The sequence below is a fragment of the Hevea brasiliensis genome, chromosome 16, assembly GCF_030052815.1.
Source record: "Hevea brasiliensis isolate MT/VB/25A 57/8 chromosome 16, ASM3005281v1, whole genome shotgun sequence".
Classification (NCBI taxonomy): Eukaryota; Viridiplantae; Streptophyta; class Magnoliopsida; order Malpighiales; family Euphorbiaceae; genus Hevea; species Hevea brasiliensis.
Genome location: NC_079508.1, coordinates 57,691,982 through 57,712,727, shown reverse-complemented (window position 1 = coordinate 57,712,727; position 20,746 = coordinate 57,691,982). Strand labels below are relative to the sequence as shown.

The window sequence follows — 20,746 nt, the reverse complement described above, 5'->3', positions numbered from 1 at the left end:
AAAACAAAAATCTAAAAAGGAGAGATTAAGAAAATAATTCAATATAGATTTTAGATAGATGCATGTGTTTCTCATTTCTGATCCTTCTTTAATATTTATAAGTTTTTAGGAAAAATAGACGTTGATTTAATCATGGAGATGATCGCGGATTAACATGTCGAGATTATCTCCTAAAAATCTAGCTTTGTCTTTGCCTGATGTTACTTTTGCTCAGAATAGTTACGCTCGGTTTGTTAGGAGAGTGAAAGCACTACTCCTTGTCCTGTCTGAGCCTAGACCAACTATGTTTTGTTCGGCTCGACTCTGTTCGGTTTAGGTCGAGCAGCCTTTCGCCTGGTCTTTGACGCTTTTTATAAGCGGTAATACTTTGATTGTCATGTTAGATTTTTGTGTTAACACTTTGACCGCTACAGTAGATTTTCAAGCCAATAATATCAGTTTTTGTTCCTAACAATCATCTTTGGTTTTAAGGTTGCCCTCTTCGTTTACTGCCTACCAAATTATAGGGTACAACGATGTACTAAAAAATAGTGCATCCATAACTAATAAAAAATTGATTATTCTCTAATTTAAGAATATAGGACCCACAATTTTGTAAGTAATGATACACATACATCTAAAGTATCTAATAATTTGCCTTGCTCCCTCATCCTGTTGCTATATCTTTTGGTCTTGAGTGTTCACATGTTCCTTGTCCTGTACTTGAGCGTCCCCTGTATTTTTTGGTCGTGTCTTGGTGTTTTGCTGTTTGTTCTAGCATTTTGGTATCTTGTTGATTTGGTGTCCTAGTGTTTTGCTCTCTAGCAGGTTTCTTCCTGTCCTTTTTATTGTATTAGGATTTGATCAAATTGGGTATCACAAATACCCAAACTATAGCCATCCCTAAACCTGATAGAAAGATGATGCTGGCTCATGAATCATGAACGTGTAAATTACGTGCCGCCCTTATCTTTCTTTGCCTGCAAGGTATTTAATTTTTTTTTTCCATTTAATATAACGATTATGCGCTGACTTGGAGAATCATCATGGTCATAAATTATTATTGTTATTATAATATAAACGTTGGATTATATATTTCACCGATGAGAAGGCCTCATTGAATAGAATGGAGGGTCTTGTTCTGTGCTCTGCAAATTATGTGCCGTTGACACCAATAAGCTTCCTGGAAAGAGCAGCCACCGTCTATAGAGGCAAGACTTCCATTGTCTATGGCGGTGTCAGATTTTCGTGGGAAAAAACCTATAAAAGATGTCTCAAGCTCGCTTCTGCTTTGGTCCGATTGGGGGTTACTCCAGGTGATATTGTAAGTTTCTCTTCATTATCACTTCTTTATATATACATATCCTCATCCATATTTGTTTCTATATTCTTATTATCATTTGCCAAATTCTTTTATGTTTCAAATAGCCTTTCTTGCATAAATATCATCTAGAAATTACGTTACTTCAAAACAAAAAGGAAAAAGAGAATAAATGGTTTTCCATTAAAATTTAGAAAGCAAGAAATCACAGCTAAATCGCATAAAGAAAAAGATTTACGTATTTATAGATCATAGTGAGTACATTTCGTATACTCTTCATATTAATTTTTACGATGCATGTAGTTATAGTTGACGCTGATATGAAATGATGATGATTAACTACTTTTTTCTGTTATTATTTTACTGAACTTCGAATTCAGCATATCATAAGTTTAAAAATATTACAATCGCTAACATAGAGCTCACAAGTTCTCTTGCTCTTTTTTGGCGAAAATGGAGGAAAAAAAAAGAACTCGTGAATGCATTCTGAATCTCAACTCGAAAAGTCTTCGTCTTCTTTAAGCTAACAACTTATCTTTAAAGAAAAAAGAAAAAAAATATATTATAAATATTGGCTATTGGCTTCCCCTAGGTAATTAACGCGCTTATTGTAAATTAGTCTAACTTCTTAGTAATAAAAAAATGGTGTCAGTCTATTAATCCATTAGTTTAACTCAAATCAAAATTAATAAACTATTTCATTGCCAAGTAGATTCATGAAAATAGAATAAATTAAAATTGCCAACTAGGAATGGATCCCATCATCCCATGGACTTTATGAAACTGAGTCGAGTTATATATAGTTTTTTTTTTTTTTTTTTTTGTACGCGTCCGTAGAAGTTGATAAACTGTTGTCAATTTTGTTTACAATTAAATAATAGTAATAATAGAGAAAAAGAAGAAAGCAAAACAAAATAGAAGTCCACTTTTATGTTCTTTTTCCTTGGTATAAGCCAATAAATTTTGATCAAAAGAACAAGGGGACAGTGACGAATTTAATAGATCACTAAAAGTATTGGCAACAAATTAGTTATACAGATGTTGCTAATTAATATTATTAGCGACGGAATTTTGATTCATCGAAAAAAATCATTTTTTTAGTACAACTATATCCTAGATATCATGCAAAAGCGACTATCTGGGTGGAATGTGAATTAATTATCTTTGTAATGAAGGGTCGCCTGGGTTCATTCCATTCTTTTCACCATGCCTTTTTATGCAATGAAATCTACTAAACTTTCATTGCATATTTGTGATAAAGTTGAAAAGCTTGTAGAAAGTTCATTTTTGGTAATTCAGGTGATAAAAATAAGGGTTTTGTTGCTTCCACTATAATAAATATAGGTTTCAACAATACTTTTTTAACATCATTTTGTATATGATATTCAAATAACATCAAGATAACATAAAAAATAAAAAATAATATATATAATATTTTGCATAATAGTACCTGTAAATTATGTGAAAGTATTATTAAAAATTTTAGATTATAGGATTTATGCACATCACTAATTGCTTACTAATAATTCTTATCAATAGCATGTTTTTAAACTTTTAATAGCATATAAAGCATGTTGTCAAAACCTATATTTATTGTAGTGTTGCTTGGCATAATGTTAGGCAACCTAAGGAGTGTGGAGGTTTGGATTTTAGGGATTTAAAGTCTTTGAAAACTGCTTTTATGATAAAACTAGCATGGGGCTTAATTACTAAGTAACAAGTTTTGTGGGTACATATAACACCATAGACCCAATTGGCTCAATTAATTTTTAGACCTAATCCATTTGGCCTAATAACCAAAGTTATTTTATTAGTTAGGGGCTAAGGTCACTTAAATTATTTAAAAAATCATTTTTCTCTGATGTAAAATGTTGTAATCTCTCTCACTTAAATTTTTGATGTCCTCGTCATGACTTATGTTGTTATACTGTGCTACACCAATGTTGCTCTAGTATATTAGGTACACTTAAATTTGTGACGTCCTTGTTGTAACTTATGTTGTTATATTGTTGTAACTTATCCTCAATTGTTGTAACTCTCATGCACTAGGTAAATTTTTAAGCTAAGATCCAATCATTGATATATTAAGGTTCACTAATGCCTTGAGCAGCTCTACCTCATCTCTAGCCATTAGGAATCCTTCTGTCACACGCCCATTTATTGGCAACAACAAAAGTATACTTTTTTATTGGGGTGAAATTCTTAAAGATAATATAGTGGATGATGTCCCTGCTCACTTGCTTCATGATCACGTTGTTAATTATGTGTGTGAGTCTGAGGTTGGGATTGGGATCAATTCATTTTTTTTTTTTTTACTATTCTATTGGTTATTACGGATATATATCCACTGTTTCTTCCAAAAGTCCCAATGAAGTTTTCTAGCATCGTTGCAAGATTGGCACTTTACTATTAGTTCAGCATATTTTGGTTTAGCAAAAAATGCGTGGAACATGAGGAATCCAGTGTGGAACTTGGTTTAAGATTGGCACTTTACTATAACAAATGTGCACTTTTCTTTTGTTTGCTGTTTATGAGTGACTATTGACAAAATATTAGAGATATAGGAATCCAAAGCACTTAAAGATAATCCTTCTTAACGAGTCTTGTGAAAAAATACCTCATAAGTTTGACACCAGATTCAATCTAAATTTTTAAGGCAATCATCGAGAGTCTCCTTGCTCTTCCATATGGTGTGCAATCGGTTGGTTCATTTCTAAATCAAACTAAATTGAAAAAACCAAGTAACTAAAAATCGTAATTTTACGAATTGAACCACACCGAACTATATAGTAAATCCGAATCAAACCGAACTGAAAAAATCGGTTTATTTTGGTTCGGTCCAATCGGTTCCAAAACATTTCTCATCCACAATTACAGAGCCAACCCTCCTCTCAAATCCTCAGCAGAAAATCCCCCAAATTCTCGATGCATCAAATTAAAATCATAAACACAGAAAGGAAACTAAGATCAACTCAAGTTAAAATTGTTTCAATTAAATCAAATACAATTTTAATCACGACAAAGCTACAAGCCTAAAATAAAAATATGTACGCCTTGAAGGAAACTCTCATGAAACACAAGATCACAACCAAAATGACAATAAAAACAGTTGAACCATCAGCAAATGAAGGTGGAAAACAAACCCAAGTAGAGAAACAAATCTATTACTCAAAGATTCTCGAAACTATCCATGGATCTAGCGAACCAACTCGACCATGACGGCAGCAAAAGGCAGAGCAATCAGAGAAATTGCCAACAGAGACATAGAGTCCTTGCTATCATAGCAAAAGGCGTGACCTGTTGGAGCCATTCTATTCTGGCACATAGGGGCAAAGCAATTGAGGAAGAGGGAGAGGAAAGTAACTAAAGAAGAACAAGAAAAGGAAGAATCAAGGGAAACAATGAGAAAGTGAAGAAAAAGAAGTAGGAAGAGGAGGGTGGGGCTGTGGTGGCGTGAGAAATGAAAGTATAGGTAGAAGAATAAGAGATTTTAATACTTAGGGTTTGAAAGGTATAAATGGAATCGGTTCGGTTCTTTTTTTTTTTTTTTTCATGAAAATAATGGAATTAAATTAAATAATTAAAATTATCAAAACTCTTAAATAAACTAAATTGATTGAACTGAATTAACTCAGTTTGATTTGATTTTTCAATTCAAACTAAAAATTGCTTAGGCCTACTCGAATCATTGACTCTGATATCATTTTTCAGAGATTTAGAGAGCGTAAAGCACTTGTACAAAATCATTCTTTATAAATTTTATGAAAGAACATAATCATAAACTTGACCTAATATCATATTTAAGCTAAAACTCTTAAGGCAATAAATTTATGTATCATTGCTACTTGTATGTCTTTTGCTCACCCTGTCTCTTTCCGATGGGAAAGTGCTAATACTTAAATATTCCCAACACAAGATACGAAGGCATATGGATGTGTGCGTGGAGGGTGAAGAATCTTTATTGCATATGCCTAAGGACTACTCTTTCGAGAGCCATATGTGGTTGCTCTTATGTCAGCCAAAACTAGGGGTGGACTTTCATTAAAATAAAAAAAGAAAAAGATATGATAAAATTCTAATACCATAATTCTAGAATATGGGGAATATAAGTGTGCCCTTCTCCCCCAATTTGAGTGTGGCCATGTTTTTAGAAAAGCCATGGATTAGCTAAATTTGCTCTTTCTCTTTCGTCTGAGGAAGTCATTTGGCTTAAGGAAGTTCCTCATTTTATTATGTCTTTTATGGTTACTGAATTGGTTTCTTCTTGAGTTGGCTGAACTAATTTCTTCTTAGTTAAATAATATTTCTTTTCTTTAAAAAAAATGTGCCCTTCTCCCTCAATTTTTTTAAAGTAGATATATTGTAACAGTAATTATCTTAATAATAATAATAATAATAATAATAATAATAATAAATTTATGGAGTTGAGATCCTATGATTTAAAAAAAATTATAGAAATGAAAATAATAATAATAATTAAATAATTTAAAATATGAATATCTATTTAAAATATTTTATAAATAAAAAATTTAAAAATAAAGATGTAAAAAGAAAAAAAATATAAATTTTAAAGCACTTTCAATTATTTTTTTATTTGTGTCAATAGTTATTGAAAATAATGAAGTTAAAGATTTATCTATTTATCCACACACACACACACACATATATATATATATATATATATATATATATATATATATATATATATATTCCACTGCTATTACAAAATGAGTATTTTAGCCTTTTTCATATTTCATTCTGCGTCTGCCCCTAGCCGTAATTTATCGAGGCACACTGTTAGCATTCACTGGGTCTACTTTGTGTAGTGTGTTGTTTTCTTTGGCATAGAGTAACCAGGTACTATTCAATGATGAGTTCGTTGAGAATGGAGGTAATGTTACAACCATTTTTCATAGGACAACGGAATATCACAAGGTTGAGGCTCAACTTCCGCTTGTGGAGATTAATGCTCTTTAGCATGAACTGGTCTAGGTAAGCTGGCAGTATAGTCAGTAGTGGATCCATTGCTATTAATTAATGAGGGGTCAATTGACCCTCTTTTTTTTTTCAAGTATTTTTATGTATATATGTTTCTATGAATTGACATCTCTTTAATTTAAGTATTAAATCTTTTTTTATAAAAATATATATTTTTATAATAAAAAATTAATTGACTTTTATTTTTATTAAAAATGTTTAATATTTATATTTATTTAAATTGACTTTTAATGTAGAGTGAGTTGGTGAGAAAAATTTTTAAGGTACTAGACTTAATCGAGTATAAATGAAAGAATGTTTTTATAATATTTTATATATATTTTTTATAAGTTGATTCGAAAAAATGTTTTTCTGAATCCGCCATTAAGTAGAGTTCTCGTAAAGAGAGTAGTGGCTTGGCTTTTAAAGGTGTATTATTGTGAGATTCGTCTGGCCAATAGCATGGGTTTTGTTTCTAATTTTGGTGGATGTTCAGTAGAAAAGGCATAACTATATGGGCAGTTTTTGAAGGGCTTTGATTAGCTTTCGAGCAAGGGCTTTCGCCGGGTTCTTCTTGAGTGTGATAATACATGCGGTGGATTTGATTTTGAAGCGAGATAAACCTTATAATACACACGGTCCCTGTTAGCTGAGAGATTATTAGGTGCACTCGGTGTACGTGCATCGGTGTATATATATTATTCTCATAATTAATTATGTGAAATTCACTCTTTATATTATAAAGAGGGTCTACTTTTTTGTAAGAGAGGGAGCACTATTTTTATATCTGACAAGAGTATTCTATAATCTTCTCTTTTAGCTTTTATTCAACATCTCCTTTGGTGGAGTTGGGATATTAGGGTGACTCGTGTCTTCAGGGAAGCGAATTATTATGCATATTAGTTGGCTAACTTTACGAGTTCATTTTTGGTTGGTTCTCATCATTTCCTGGCTCCTTCCTTTGGAATTCTTCCATGGTTGTTAGATAATGTCAGCAACTTGAGACTTGTTAATTAACAGAACGAGATCTCAAGTTTTATTGGTAGAATTTCCTCTTAGCTACGCACAACATGAATAATTAATAGATTTTCTTTTTATTTATTGGGGCAATTATGTTATCATTGAATTTTACATGATTCCTTATTTTTGAAATGTTAACACATCTCTCCAATTTCTTTTGCTTGAGCGCAGGTTGCAACTTTAGCCCCTAATATTCCAGCACTCTATGAATTGCATTTTAGTGTTCCAATGGCTGGAGCAATTATCTCTGCACTTAACACTAAGGTGGATGCAACCACTTTAGCATCTTTATTACAACAATTAGAACCTAAACTCTTTTTTGTAGATTATCAATATACTAATGTTGCCCTCCAGGCATTGGACATTCTTTCCACAAAGAATGGCAAGCCACCACAGCTTGTATTGGTCCCTGAGTTTGACCGAGCAACTTATTCCCTGTCCAACAACCAAGAATTATGTAGCTTAGATTATTTTGCTCTTCTTGAACTGGGTTCACCTGATTTCGAAGTAATAAGGCCGAGTACCGAATGTGATCCAATTTCAGTGAATTATACTTCAGGCTCAACTGGGAATCCTAAAGGGGTGGTGTACAGCCATAGAGCTGCCTATCTAAATTCGTTGGCAGAAATTTTCAGGTGTGATATGAGACAAATGCCGGTAGTTTTTCTATGGACAGTAGACATGTTTCGTTGCAACGGGTGGTGTCTAACTTGGGCTATGGCTGCTGTTGGGGGCACTAATATTTGCCTCAGAAATGTCTCAGCTAAAGTAATATTTGATGCACTAATACTTCACAAGATAACTCACTTATGTGGTCCCCCATCTATCTTGAACATTATTGCCAATGCACAAGCAAGTGAGCAAAGGAAACTTCCAAGCAAGGTCAATGTTATTGTAGCAGGTGCATTGTTGAACTCTAAAATCCTCCTGAAGGTTGAAGAATTAGGGTTTCAAGTCACTGATGGGTATGGTATGACTGAGGTCCTTGGTCCGGCCATTGTTAGGCCATGGAAACTTGATTCAGATTTTAATGGTTCTTTCATGGATGATGATGATGATGATGATGATGAACAAGTAAAATACAAAAGCTGTGAAGGGCTGCACAATCTTTTGATTGAAGGGATTGATGTTAAGGATCCAAAAACCATGAAAAGTGTACCATATGATGGGAAAACCATAGGAGAAGTGATGTTCAGGAGCAATACTTTGATGTCAGGATATCTTTACAACGCAAAAGCTACCCAAGAAGCTTTCAGGGGTGGATGGTATCACACAGGAGACCTTGTAGTTAGACATCCAAATGGCAGCATACAAATGAAGGATCGTGCAAATGATGTTATAATTTCTGAAGGAAGGACTATAAGCACATTAGAGGTGGAAGCTGCCTTGCTAAGTCATCCAATGGTTTCAGAGGCTGCTGTGGTTGGAAAATTTGATGCTGATTTGAAGGAGGTGGTGCCTTGTGCATTTGTGAAATTGAAAGATAGGTGTGATGCTAATGCTAAAGAGATTACTGAATTTTGTAGAGATAAATTGCCAAACCATATGATTCCAAAGATTACAGTTTTTGGGGATCTTCCACTCAATTTCACTGGAAAGGTGCAAAAGTTTGTTCTAAGGGAGAAAGCCAATGCCACGAGTAACCTTGCAAATTGTTAAAGGTTTAATTTGTTTGTCATGATTTTTCTTTTTTTTTTTCATTAAAAAAAAAAAACTTTTCTTGGCTTTTTTTTATATTATTCTGTAATTTCTTGTAGTTCCAGTATCAAGGGTTTGTATCAGTTGCAAATTTTTAATATTTGAATCATCAAATGATAATTAAGGAATGTTGATTCGTCGTACACGGTGGTTTTATACTTTTATTTCCTGTTACTTATTATACATAATTTTTTTCCATGACAAATATAATCATGAATTTTTTTTCTTATAAGCATGAATTAATCGTCTATTTTTCAACTAAAAAAATATTTATCATGACACATGAAAAATAATTTATAATATTATTAAAATAATAATAATAATAATAATAATTTTAAAACTATGCTACAATAATTTCACAAAGAAATTTTTATACACCATGCATACTAAATTGCTCAAGCCCATCTAGTAGTGGCCCTGTCAAAGGATCGGATTGATTCCGGCGATAAATTAGAGGATGAATTTTCCATTGTCACCATGTTTGAATAAATGAAGCCGTGATTTCAGGAACATGGAAGCGCTCTTTCAATCAAGTGCTGAGTGGTTCATAGCGATACCGGCCGATGGAAAACCCTTTATTGGGAAACAGAGTAATTTGCAGAGAAATTATAGATATTTGTATGAGGAATTAGTGTATGCTTCTTAATCACATATTTCTTTTATATAAAATTATAGATATCACTTTTTTAAAAATATAAAAGAAAATAAAAAAAAATTATGTTTAAGAAAAATCAGTGTTCAACTTCACGAATTTCATTGCCCACCAAGCGATGAAAATCAGCACAATACTCTGCAAGCGTGAGTGAAACGCATCATTGGGAGCTTGGATGATGATGGGTTCGGCGGATAGCGTTGGCCATGTGAGTTTTCGGCAAGAGGGAGGAATTAGGTCGCCTTCTTAGACCTTCTCAGCCATTTGTCCCTTTTATTATTTTTATGTAATTTTTTTTTTATTATTTACAGATTTTCCTAATTAGAATAAAAACTATTTATAATATACCTATAAGGAAATAGGTTAGAGTACGTCAAACATTATGAAGATTTTTTTTTTCTCTTTAAATATTAATGTAAAAAATTAGCATAATGTTTAAAATATATTGATTTTGGCTAATTAAATTTAATCTTTTATTATTATAATATAAAATAATTATTTTTTTATCCATCTCATTATTCCTTTTTTTTCTTACTTTTATTTAATTATAAATAAATTATAATTTTAAAAAGAAACAATAAAATGAAAATAAAAAATTTAAATTTCATTATTAGTCACTGTAAAAGCATGTATTAACTCAAATTATTAGTTGGACTTGACTAGGTGTATAAAAATTTGTGTATAAAAATAGGGTAATTCAATAAATTTTATGTACTTTTTTATGTATAATGTTTTTTTAGCCCTTTATAATTTGAATTTTAAAATTTATAATTTCTCTCTTTTCTATTATTGGTTATTTAATCAAATACCATCAATACTCTAAACTATTATGTTCTACTAATTATTCAACCAATAAAATACCATCTCACCATTTATTTAACCTATCAAAACCTACCATTCCTTTAACCTATCAAATTTCGCCATTACTCTAATCAATAATAGTACATCTCAACCTCTAATTCCATAATTTATTCTCAAGTAAGAGACTCTATACCCATCTAAAGTATCTTCTTCGTGTATCCATTCCATTTTTTTCCCCAAACTAAATTTATATTTTCCCTCTCATACAAAAGTTCTACAACAATGAGAGACAATCTGATTTTCACAAGAGGGAAGAAAAAATAAAAATATTATGTTGTCTCTAAAATCAAACTAAATAATCTAAAAAATTCAAAAATAAAAATTGAATTGAACCGAATTTCTATAAAAATTAAATTGAATTTTCCGAATTAAATTTGTTTGGTTAATTATTTCAGTCTGAATTTAATAATATTCACTATTATCTAATTGATTAATTATGATGTACATAATTATAGTTGCTTAACTTATGATATTTGACTAATAGTTACTCGATTAATTGATCTAATTGTTAATAGTTACTTGATTAATTAATCTAATTAATTATGATCTAATTTATCATAGTTATGTGATTTATGATCAATTGATTAGGTGGTTCGATTTTCACAAGAGGGAGGAAAAAAAGGAGAAATATTATGTTATCTAAAAACTGAACCATATAAACAAAAAAATTTAAAAATAAAAACTGAACTGAACTAAATTTCTACAAAAACCGAATCCAATTTCCAAATTAATTATGTTCGATCAATCAGTTATTTCAGTCTAAACCAAATAATACTCACCCCTACATAATTGATCACGTTGTAATTGATCATGGTTGATTTTTACACTAATTGAATATGATCTATTTAATTATTTTATAAAATACTTGATAGTACTTAATCTAATTGTTAATAGTTATTTGATTAATTGATTTAATTGATTATGATGTAATTGATAATATTTACTTGATTTATGATCTAATTGATTGTGATATACTTAATTAATTGATAAGATATCCTATAATACTTAATTATGATGTAATTGATCATAATTAATTATTTTAGATCTAATTGATTATGATCTATTTGATTAATTAATAAAACACCCGATAGTACTTTATTATAATCTAATTAATCAAAATTAATCGATTTAAAATTTAATTAATTAATCATTACTTGATTAATTTATCTAATTGATTATGGTGTAATTAATCATAATTACTTGATTTATGATCTAATTAATTAATAGCTACTTGATTAATTAATCTAATTATTATTAGTTACATGGTTAATTGATCTAGTTGATTATAATCTAATTTAGCATAGTTAATTTATGATCTAATTGATTAGACGGTCCGATTTTCACAAGAGGGAGGAAAAAAAGAAAAAATATTATGTTATCTTCAAAATAGAATTGAATAAACCAAAAAATTCAAAACTAAAAATTGAACCGAACTGAATTTCAACAAAAATAGCATCGAATTCAATTTGATCAATCAATTATTTAGATATGAACCAAATGATACATATCCCTATCTAATTAATTAAATGCTTATGATAGAATTGATTATAGTTACTTAATTTATAATTTAATTAATTATAATATACCTGATTAATTGATAAAATATCCATTAATACTTTATTATGATTTAATTGTTAATAGTTATTTGATTAATCGATCTAATTGATTATGATATAATTGATTAAAATTACTAGACTTATGATCTACTTGATTAATTGATAAAACACCCGATAGTACTTAATTATAATGTAATTGATAATGATAAATTGATTTATGATTTAATAGATTGATTGATAAAATATATGATAGTATTGGATTATGATCTAATTGATTATAGTTAATTGATTTATGATATAATTAATTAAGTAATCCGATTTTCACAATAGGAAAAAAAAAGAAAAATATTATGTTGTTTCCAAAACCGAACCAAATATATTGTCACGACCTAACCTATGGGCCGGACCGGCATTAGGACCTGGGCCAGTCTAAAGCCCCCGAGGCCCGTAGTAAGCCTAACTATTCCTCAACCCATGAGTAGGCCTATAATTTATGCCCAATATGCATATAAAATAATTTAAATTAAACTGTTATAATTTTATTTCGGACCAACTTAGCCCAGTAATTATCAGAAACTAAATTAGGGGAGCCCAGCTCAACCCTGTTACATCATTTACAAATTATTTAAAACTCATAAAAATTTTCATTTATTAATATAAAAACTTAAATTCGTGCAGTCCCTGACAGAATTAATGCTACTACTAGTACATGTGGAATTCTAAACTACAAATTAGATAATAATAATACAATTAAGAAATCTTTTCATAACCTGCGAGGAAAGAGACAGGTTATTCTGAAAAATGTCTCCTCCTGTAGCCTAGAAAAATATGGTGAATAGGAATGAGCGTTCGACTCAGAGAGTAAAATATCAATTTTAACTATAATCTCTATAACTATCTAAAACTAATGCACCCTGTAGAGTGAAATGCAACATCAGCAATATTATCACATCATAACAGCAAAAAGGTAATTTGGAGCACTCACACACCCAGTAATATCAATCATAATATATGGGAGTTGATCCCCTATACAGCTCTCTTAAATCCAACCTGTGCTAGCGAAGAACTCAGCTCGAACTTCCACTTAATAACCAAATTGGGGTCCCAGCGAAGAACTCAAGTCGTGTCTACCCTGAAAGACCAGGTCCCAGCGAAGATCTCAAGCCGTGTCTACCCGTCCTATCCATAGTCAACACCACATCACACGCACGTCAATGCACGCACACTGCTCCAAATTACCACAATAACATCCATGGCACTTTAACAGTTATGAATGCAATATAAATCGTGCCTAGAGTTTAACTACATAGATATATACATATAAGTGATGCATGAGCATGCTTAAACATATAATAATAGTGAAATTACAATTAAAATTAATATTTTACTCACAGTGCACCGATGACTATTGTGGCTGCTGGATGCAGAAAAATAGCTGATCTCGATCACCTAATAATTAAATTATAAATTTATTAATACTAAGTCAAAATAAAACTCTAAAGAGGCAATGGACAGCCTAATTCATACCGAAAATCCGGCAGAATTTCTCCTATACCTGGGACCTACTCAACCTGCAAAAAGGCTCAAATAACACTTCTAAATTCAACTCATAGCTCATTATCATTATATGGCCCCTCCTGGGCCCTCCAACCCAAGCAATACTCAAAACCTCAAAAATTATGTTTTAGTCCCTATAATTGACCTTTTGTAAAAATTCACTCAAACAAGCTCTAAAAATTCTAAAATTTTGCCCCGCGGTCCTTAACAATATTATAAGGCTATTGCAAAAGGAATTGTAATTTTCTAATCACCCATGAATATTTTATTCAAAAATATTACTCAATTTCATAAGTTTCCAACAGCTAACATATTCTTAATTCAACCCAATTTAATACTCACATATTTAAACCTCCATCCTCAATCTTCAACCAATCATATAAAATTTAAATATCTTAATTTCAAATAATCTTATATGCCCATATGCTAAAAATCTAACTAAAATCCATCTATTTTTCTCAAAAATATTCTACAATCACTGAAAAATTCTACAAACACCATAGAATATCTCCAAATAATTTTACTTTCATCATATATTTTTCTTAGAATTTTTCTCAAAATTTTCCTGTTTAAGAAACACTGCATTTATGTTCCACAGACAGAGAAATAATGAAAATAATCTTACCCGAAGCTTATCTGTGTCTCAAAAATTCCAAAAATTTATGAGAAAGCCTCTGGAAGTTGAGTCATCACCAAAGCCCACCAGAACCACCACCAGAACCATCGCGCACAGTGGCCGGTCGCCGGTCGCCGGCGACATTTGCCGGATCTGATCATACCATCATGTTCCTCCCCTCTTCCTCAGTCCATATGTGGTCTCGGATCGTCGATCCAACGGTCGGATCGTCCTAGATCTGACGAAAAAGCTTGAAAAACCTGAAACTTCTCTCCTCCATATCTCATTCATCCGACCTCCATTTGCTACAAAATTGGTATCAAAAGAAAGCTCTCGGAACAAACTTTCCAACGCCACCTGAATCGCCTCGATCGGACGTCGGATGAAGTCGGAATCGCGCTGAAAAGCCGCTGCCCACTATGCGCGCGTTTTCTCTCTCTTCTCCCTCTCTTGCCGCCGTTTCTTGTGGTTCCGGCCATTGTTGGAGGGTCGCCGTCCGGGTGGGGAGCCGCTTGGGAGGTCGCCGGCCAGTCGCCGGAGAAGGAAATAAGAAGAAGAGAGGGGAGGAGAGGAGAGAAGAGAACTTTGGTGGGGGCCCTCCCCCCGATTTTGGACTTTTTTTTTTTTTTTTAACTTGGCAGTGACAATGGAAATCCACTGTCACACGCCAAGTCCCATCCTTTGACCTTTTTTTTTTTTTTTTTGGTTGTTACATATATCAAAAAATTCATAAATAAAAATTAAACCGAACAGAATTTCTATAAAAAACCTAATTAATTTATGAATTAATTTGGTTCAATTGATTTTTTCGATTTAAACCAAATCATGCTCACCCTTATCTAATTGATTAATTGATTATGACATAATTAATCATAATTACTTGATTTATAATTTAATTAATCATAGTTACTTGATTTGTGATCTAATTGATTATGATCTACTTGATTAATTTATAAAATACACTATAGTACTCGATGATAATGTAATTGATCATAGTTATTTAATTTATGAGGTAATTGAAAATGATATACTTTATTAATTGATAAATACTCAATAGTACTTGATTATGATGCAATTATTAATTGATAAAACAATCAATAATATTTAGTTATGATGTAATTGATTATAATTATTTGATTTATGATCTGCTTGATTGATTGATAAAATATCTGATTATACTTGATTATGATCTAATTGATTATAGTATTCAATTTATGATCAACTTGATTAATTAATAAAATACTTAACCGTACTTGATTATGATATAATTAATAATAGTTACTTGTTTAACATCTAATTGATTAATTGATCTAATGTCAATAGTTACGTGATATATTTATCCCATTGATTATATTTTAATTGGGCACAGTTATTTAATTCATGATAGAATTACTAATAGGTACTTGATTAATTAATTTAATTGATACAGCCATTTAACTTTTAATCTAATTGGTTCATTGGTTATTCCCCCAATTTAGATGGGTCAACTCCAGTTTGCTAAATAAATGGATTAAAGGTCGAATCAAACTAGTGATTGGCCCAATTCTCATTTAAATCTATTCGATTGGTCCGATTCAATTTGATTCTAACACACCGTATAAATCAATTGTAATTAGTTGAATTTTTAGTGTGATTAGACATGATTAACTGAATTTTTATGAACTATGATTGGTTGAAAGATTAGTAAGAGTTATTAATTAGTCAAAAATTTGGTGGAATACGATTGGTTAAGATATTGATAAAAACTAATTAGTCAAAAAATATATGGATTATAATTGATTGAATTTTAGAAGGAAATGATTTTGATAAGAACCAAATTAATTTACAATTTAAATAATTTAAAAATAAAGTAGACATTTTATTTTTTTGTGTAAATATTTTTTTATATACCAAGCATTTTCCTTATTAATAACTCAATTGATGACTTTAGCTATGAATGTGAAGTCAATGAAATGAATCATTCCACAATTTCTATCATGCATGTTCATTGCCTAAAGTAGGTGGCAAACACATGCATGTTCATTGCCTGCTCACAATTTCCATAACAATTTCCAAGGAGTGGAGCCCACTGTCTTAAATTCAGTATTTTACTTAACATCAACACATTGTCATTGTTAAAAAAAAAAACAATTAGTAATTTGCTTTTACTAAATTAATGAATATATTTATAATATATATTAATTACTTTAATTTTTAAGTAAATTAAAAAAATTCTTCTAACCAATCTACTTAATTAAATTAAAATTTCTAAATAATAATAAATTTTTATATAATTATTATTAAATTCAATCATGTCCTTTTTATCCATATTTCATATAATTTTATCTGTCCTCGTGCACATCATGTGCACAAATATTAACATAAAATATCTTTCCATCTATACCCGCCAAAAGATTGTTTTAAAATCAAAATTAGATCCGTGAAATTTAAAATTAAAATTAAATTGAATATGATAGGAATTAATCTATTCAATTCTTAATTAAAATTACTATATTTTTTAGAGAAATTAATCATTTGATTTAATTAAATAAAAATAAAATTGGAATTGATAACTTGCAATTTTCATTTCATACATATAAAACAAAGGGAAGGAAACAAGCAAAGTTTACGTGCCTAATAGAACAATACAAACACGATTATCCTTGGCAAGCCACGGATTGACACGATATCCTTCCATAATATTAAATGTAAATTTGTGTTAATTTTATAAGTATTAATTTATAAGAATATAAAAATTTAAATTTTTTAACTCTTGATTATTTTAAATTTCGTAATATTTTTTCTAAAAAAAATTTTATGTGTAAACATTATTAGTAAATAAATTCATTTTTAATATATTATTTTAATAAAGTAAACATTGTATACTTAACAAAAATTAAAAATAGTTATATATTTTAATATAATATGCTTTTTATTATTTAAAAGATGGTCAATAAATTAAATAATAATTATAAATATTTTTTAAAATACAAACAATTAATTTATTTTATGTAATTTTTATTTTATTATAGGTGATCAATCTTTCACCGCATATTCATTTTATTTTTTATTGATTAACTTTTAAGACGTTAAAAGTTAGTTCAAGTGTTTACTTATTGGTAAATATTATATAGATCTTAAAAACTTTAAAACTTGATTAAATCTAACAAATTACATAGTGAATTATGTCAATTAAAATAAATATGCAATTTCATTAGAAAATTTATGAAATTTGTTAATGAAAAAATATATAATTATAATATCATGAAACTCAAATCTTTATTGTGTATACGAAATGCACATATATATTATGTCTATAGTTGTAACATTTTAAATTTTAATTTAAATAAAATTCTTTGTTTGATTTTTTAAATTAAAACTATTATGTTAATTTGATCTTAATTTTTTGAACATAATTAAAATAAATAATGCTATCATTTTTCTATATACTAAGTTTAATTTTAAATTATTTATTAATATTTTTATTTTTCTATATTTATCATAATCTTAATATGTAATATTATTGTGTATCACTATTTGTATAGTCTTTTTTTTATATATAATTACATAGTATTTTACATTAAAATACTTAAGAATGAGCAAGAAGAAATTCAATATCACTCATAATAATATTTTATTATTTAATATTTATTCAAAGTAATATATATTTTTTAAAAATTACATTAGACTCATTTCTATATTTAAAGAAAAATTAACTTTTTATAAGTATCATGTGTATTGCTAATGCATTAACAATATTCTATAATTTATCTCATTTGAAATATATATTTTTTAATTTTAAAATCAAAATCAAAGTGAAATATTAATTTTCTAAATTTTTACTTAATTAATGAAATTAAGATTAATATAAGTAACTTTTCTTTAATCAAATAGCATGAAAATAAGACTTCTCCATTGATAATAGACAAAAACATATTCAATTTTATACATATAAATTATTTGGAAATGTCATCTAATTATAATAAAAGTATCAAAATAGGAAAAAAAATTCAATCTTTTATATATATATATATATATATATATATATATATATATATATATATATATATATCATACAATTTTTTAAATTCCCTATAATTTAAAAGGAAAACTTTGAAGATTCTTAGATTGATTAAACACATTAAATACAATAGTTTTAGCATATAAAGATAATGCATGTTCACATTGTTAAAATATTTTTAAATTATTAAAATAAATTAAATATATTATAAATTACATAAAAATTTAAGAGCAAAGTAATTTTAATTATTTGTTACTTATAAATCAAAATTACACATAAACAAACAATTTTAAATAGATATTATGAAAATGTTTATAAATATTTACTTTTTAGATAATAATAATTATAAAATTATAACAAAAATATAATAATGTGAATTAAAACCTTACTATTTTAAAGTAGTGTTTATAATAAAAATAAAAAGAAAAGCACTAGAAATATTGTTAAAATAGATTAATAATTTATTGTTATTTTACTTTTTTGTAATAAGAAAAAAATATGATATTTTATTAATATAATATTAATATATAAAGTAAAATTGAATTTAACATAAAATGAAGTTATCTTTAAAATTGATTTAATAAAGATAATAATAATAATTAACAAAAATTTGATAATTAAATAGTTAAATGACAAAAAATGATATATAATAATAGCCCCTGTTTTAGCTTCTATACTCGTTTTCCGCCTCGACTCCTTCGACCCTGCTCCTTTCCCTAACCATGAGTTGACTCACCACTTGCCGGAGCCGTCGATGAAAAATGGTCGCCTCCTTCAAGGATCAGAATTTCTGGGCGTTGGGCTTTTGCAGGGACCAGAAGATATAGCGTATGACAGCAAGTCGGGAGTCATTTACACGACTTGCGCAGATGGTTGGATCAAGCGAGCCACGGTGAATGACTCGGTTTCCGATACGGTGGTGGAGAATTGGGTCAATACCGGCGGTAGACCCCTTGGAGTTGTCCTGGGCCGCAACAGTGATGTTATTGTGGCTGATGCCTATAAGGTTGGTGCGTCAAGACAAATTCTATTCTATTTTCAGGTCTCGTGAGCATGATAATATATTTTAAAAAATAATATATTTGTTATTTTTTAAAAATAAAAAATGTAATTTGCTGAATTAATTAAGCCTACTGTCCCTAACATGCGCTGCGATGGTCAGACAAATTAATGCATGGGGCCTAGGATCATTCATTAGTATTCACTAGATTATTGCATAGCTGCCACTCTTTTGTCTTTTTTTCCCAAAGTCTGTTTATGTTAATAATTCATAAGATAATTAACATAACATATGGGTTGTCAGTATCTAAATTTGGTGTGGAATATTAGGGGCTGCTGAAGATAAGTGAAGATGGTGAAGTGGAGGTGCTGACAGATGAGGCAGAGGGTATTAAATTCAAAATCACAGATGGTGTAGATATAGCAGATGATGGAACTATCTATTTTACAGATGCTTCCCACAAGTACAATCTTCATGATTTCATGTGGGACATTTTAGAGGGTAAGCCTCATGGTCGATTATTGAGCTATGATCCTGCAACTAAAGAGACCAAAATTCTGGTTTCTGACCTCTATTTTGCGAATGGACTTGCAATTTCTCCTGATCAAGAATCCCTAATCTACTGTGAAACCGCCATGTAAGTTTTTGGCACGTATCTTATTATTGGTAAATAATTTTTTTTTTTTTTGGCTTGAAATTGGTTTATTAATTGCAGGAGAAGGTGTAAAAGATATTACATAAGAGGCAATAGAAGAGGGCAAACTGAAAAATTTGTTGATATGCCTGGAATACCTGATAACATCCATTATGATGGAGATGGCCATTTTTGGATTGCATCAGCCACGGTAATATCTACCACCTTCCTCTATTATTTGCATGGAATAGTAATCTGATCAATTATGTGCAAATGTGTCAGGAAATTACACTTTTCTGGAAGATGGCATTCAGGTATCCAGTGATCCGAAAGGCTGCAGGAATTATTTTGAAGCACATAGGAGAACTAGAAACGAATAAGAATGGTGGTGTTTTTGTGGTGGATTTGGAGGGGAAATTAATTTCTCAGTACCATGATCCAAGGTTAATGCTGATTACAAGTGGGGTGAAGATTGGAACTCATCTGTACTGTGGTTCTATCATCTATCCCCATATTATCCGTCTGAATTTGGCTAAGTATCCTGCCGTACATGCCACCAAGTGAGCTACAAGTTCCACAACTCCTAATCCACCTTTCATTTATAAATCTTAAGTAAATTTCAAAAATCAAGTCATGTTCTTATTTATGTTGTTCATGTATTTTGTTTGGATTTTCATGGCATTTTGCTCAATTTCTTATTAAATTTGATTTCTTCCTCTCCTTGGATAAAAATTTAACTCTATTCCTTTCGTCTTTTTATTTTATTAATTATTATATCTAACAACCATTCTCATAATTATTAAGATCAAGAACTAAATGATATTTAAAATATATTTAATATAAATTTGAACTCATATATAAATGAAGTTAATCAC

General features: G+C 29.6%; 2 protein-coding genes across 2 annotated transcripts; both read left to right on the top strand.

Moving 5' to 3' along the window:
* The first annotated feature begins 1,092 nt into the window (after positions 1-1,092).
* On the top strand, positions 1,093-9,138 carry LOC110672543 (butanoate--CoA ligase AAE1-like). Its single transcript, XM_058138649.1, has 2 exons — positions 1,093-1,303; positions 7,469-9,138. The coding sequence occupies exons 1-2, from the start codon at positions 1,106-1,108 to the stop codon at positions 8,954-8,956; spliced, it is 1,686 nt and encodes a 561-aa protein (XP_057994632.1). The 5' UTR covers positions 1,093-1,105; the 3' UTR covers positions 8,957-9,138.
* A 9,751-nt stretch (positions 9,139-18,889) lies between these two features.
* On the top strand, positions 18,890-20,613 carry LOC110668447 (protein STRICTOSIDINE SYNTHASE-LIKE 5-like; the record flags this gene model as incomplete). The annotated part of the gene is made up of 4 exons (XM_021829663.2): positions 18,890-19,243; positions 19,567-19,874; positions 19,953-20,082; positions 20,154-20,613. Coding segments are annotated over 4 exons (1,074 nt in total), but the record flags the coding sequence as incomplete, so codon positions are not given.
* Positions 20,614-20,746: the final 133 nt, after the last annotated feature.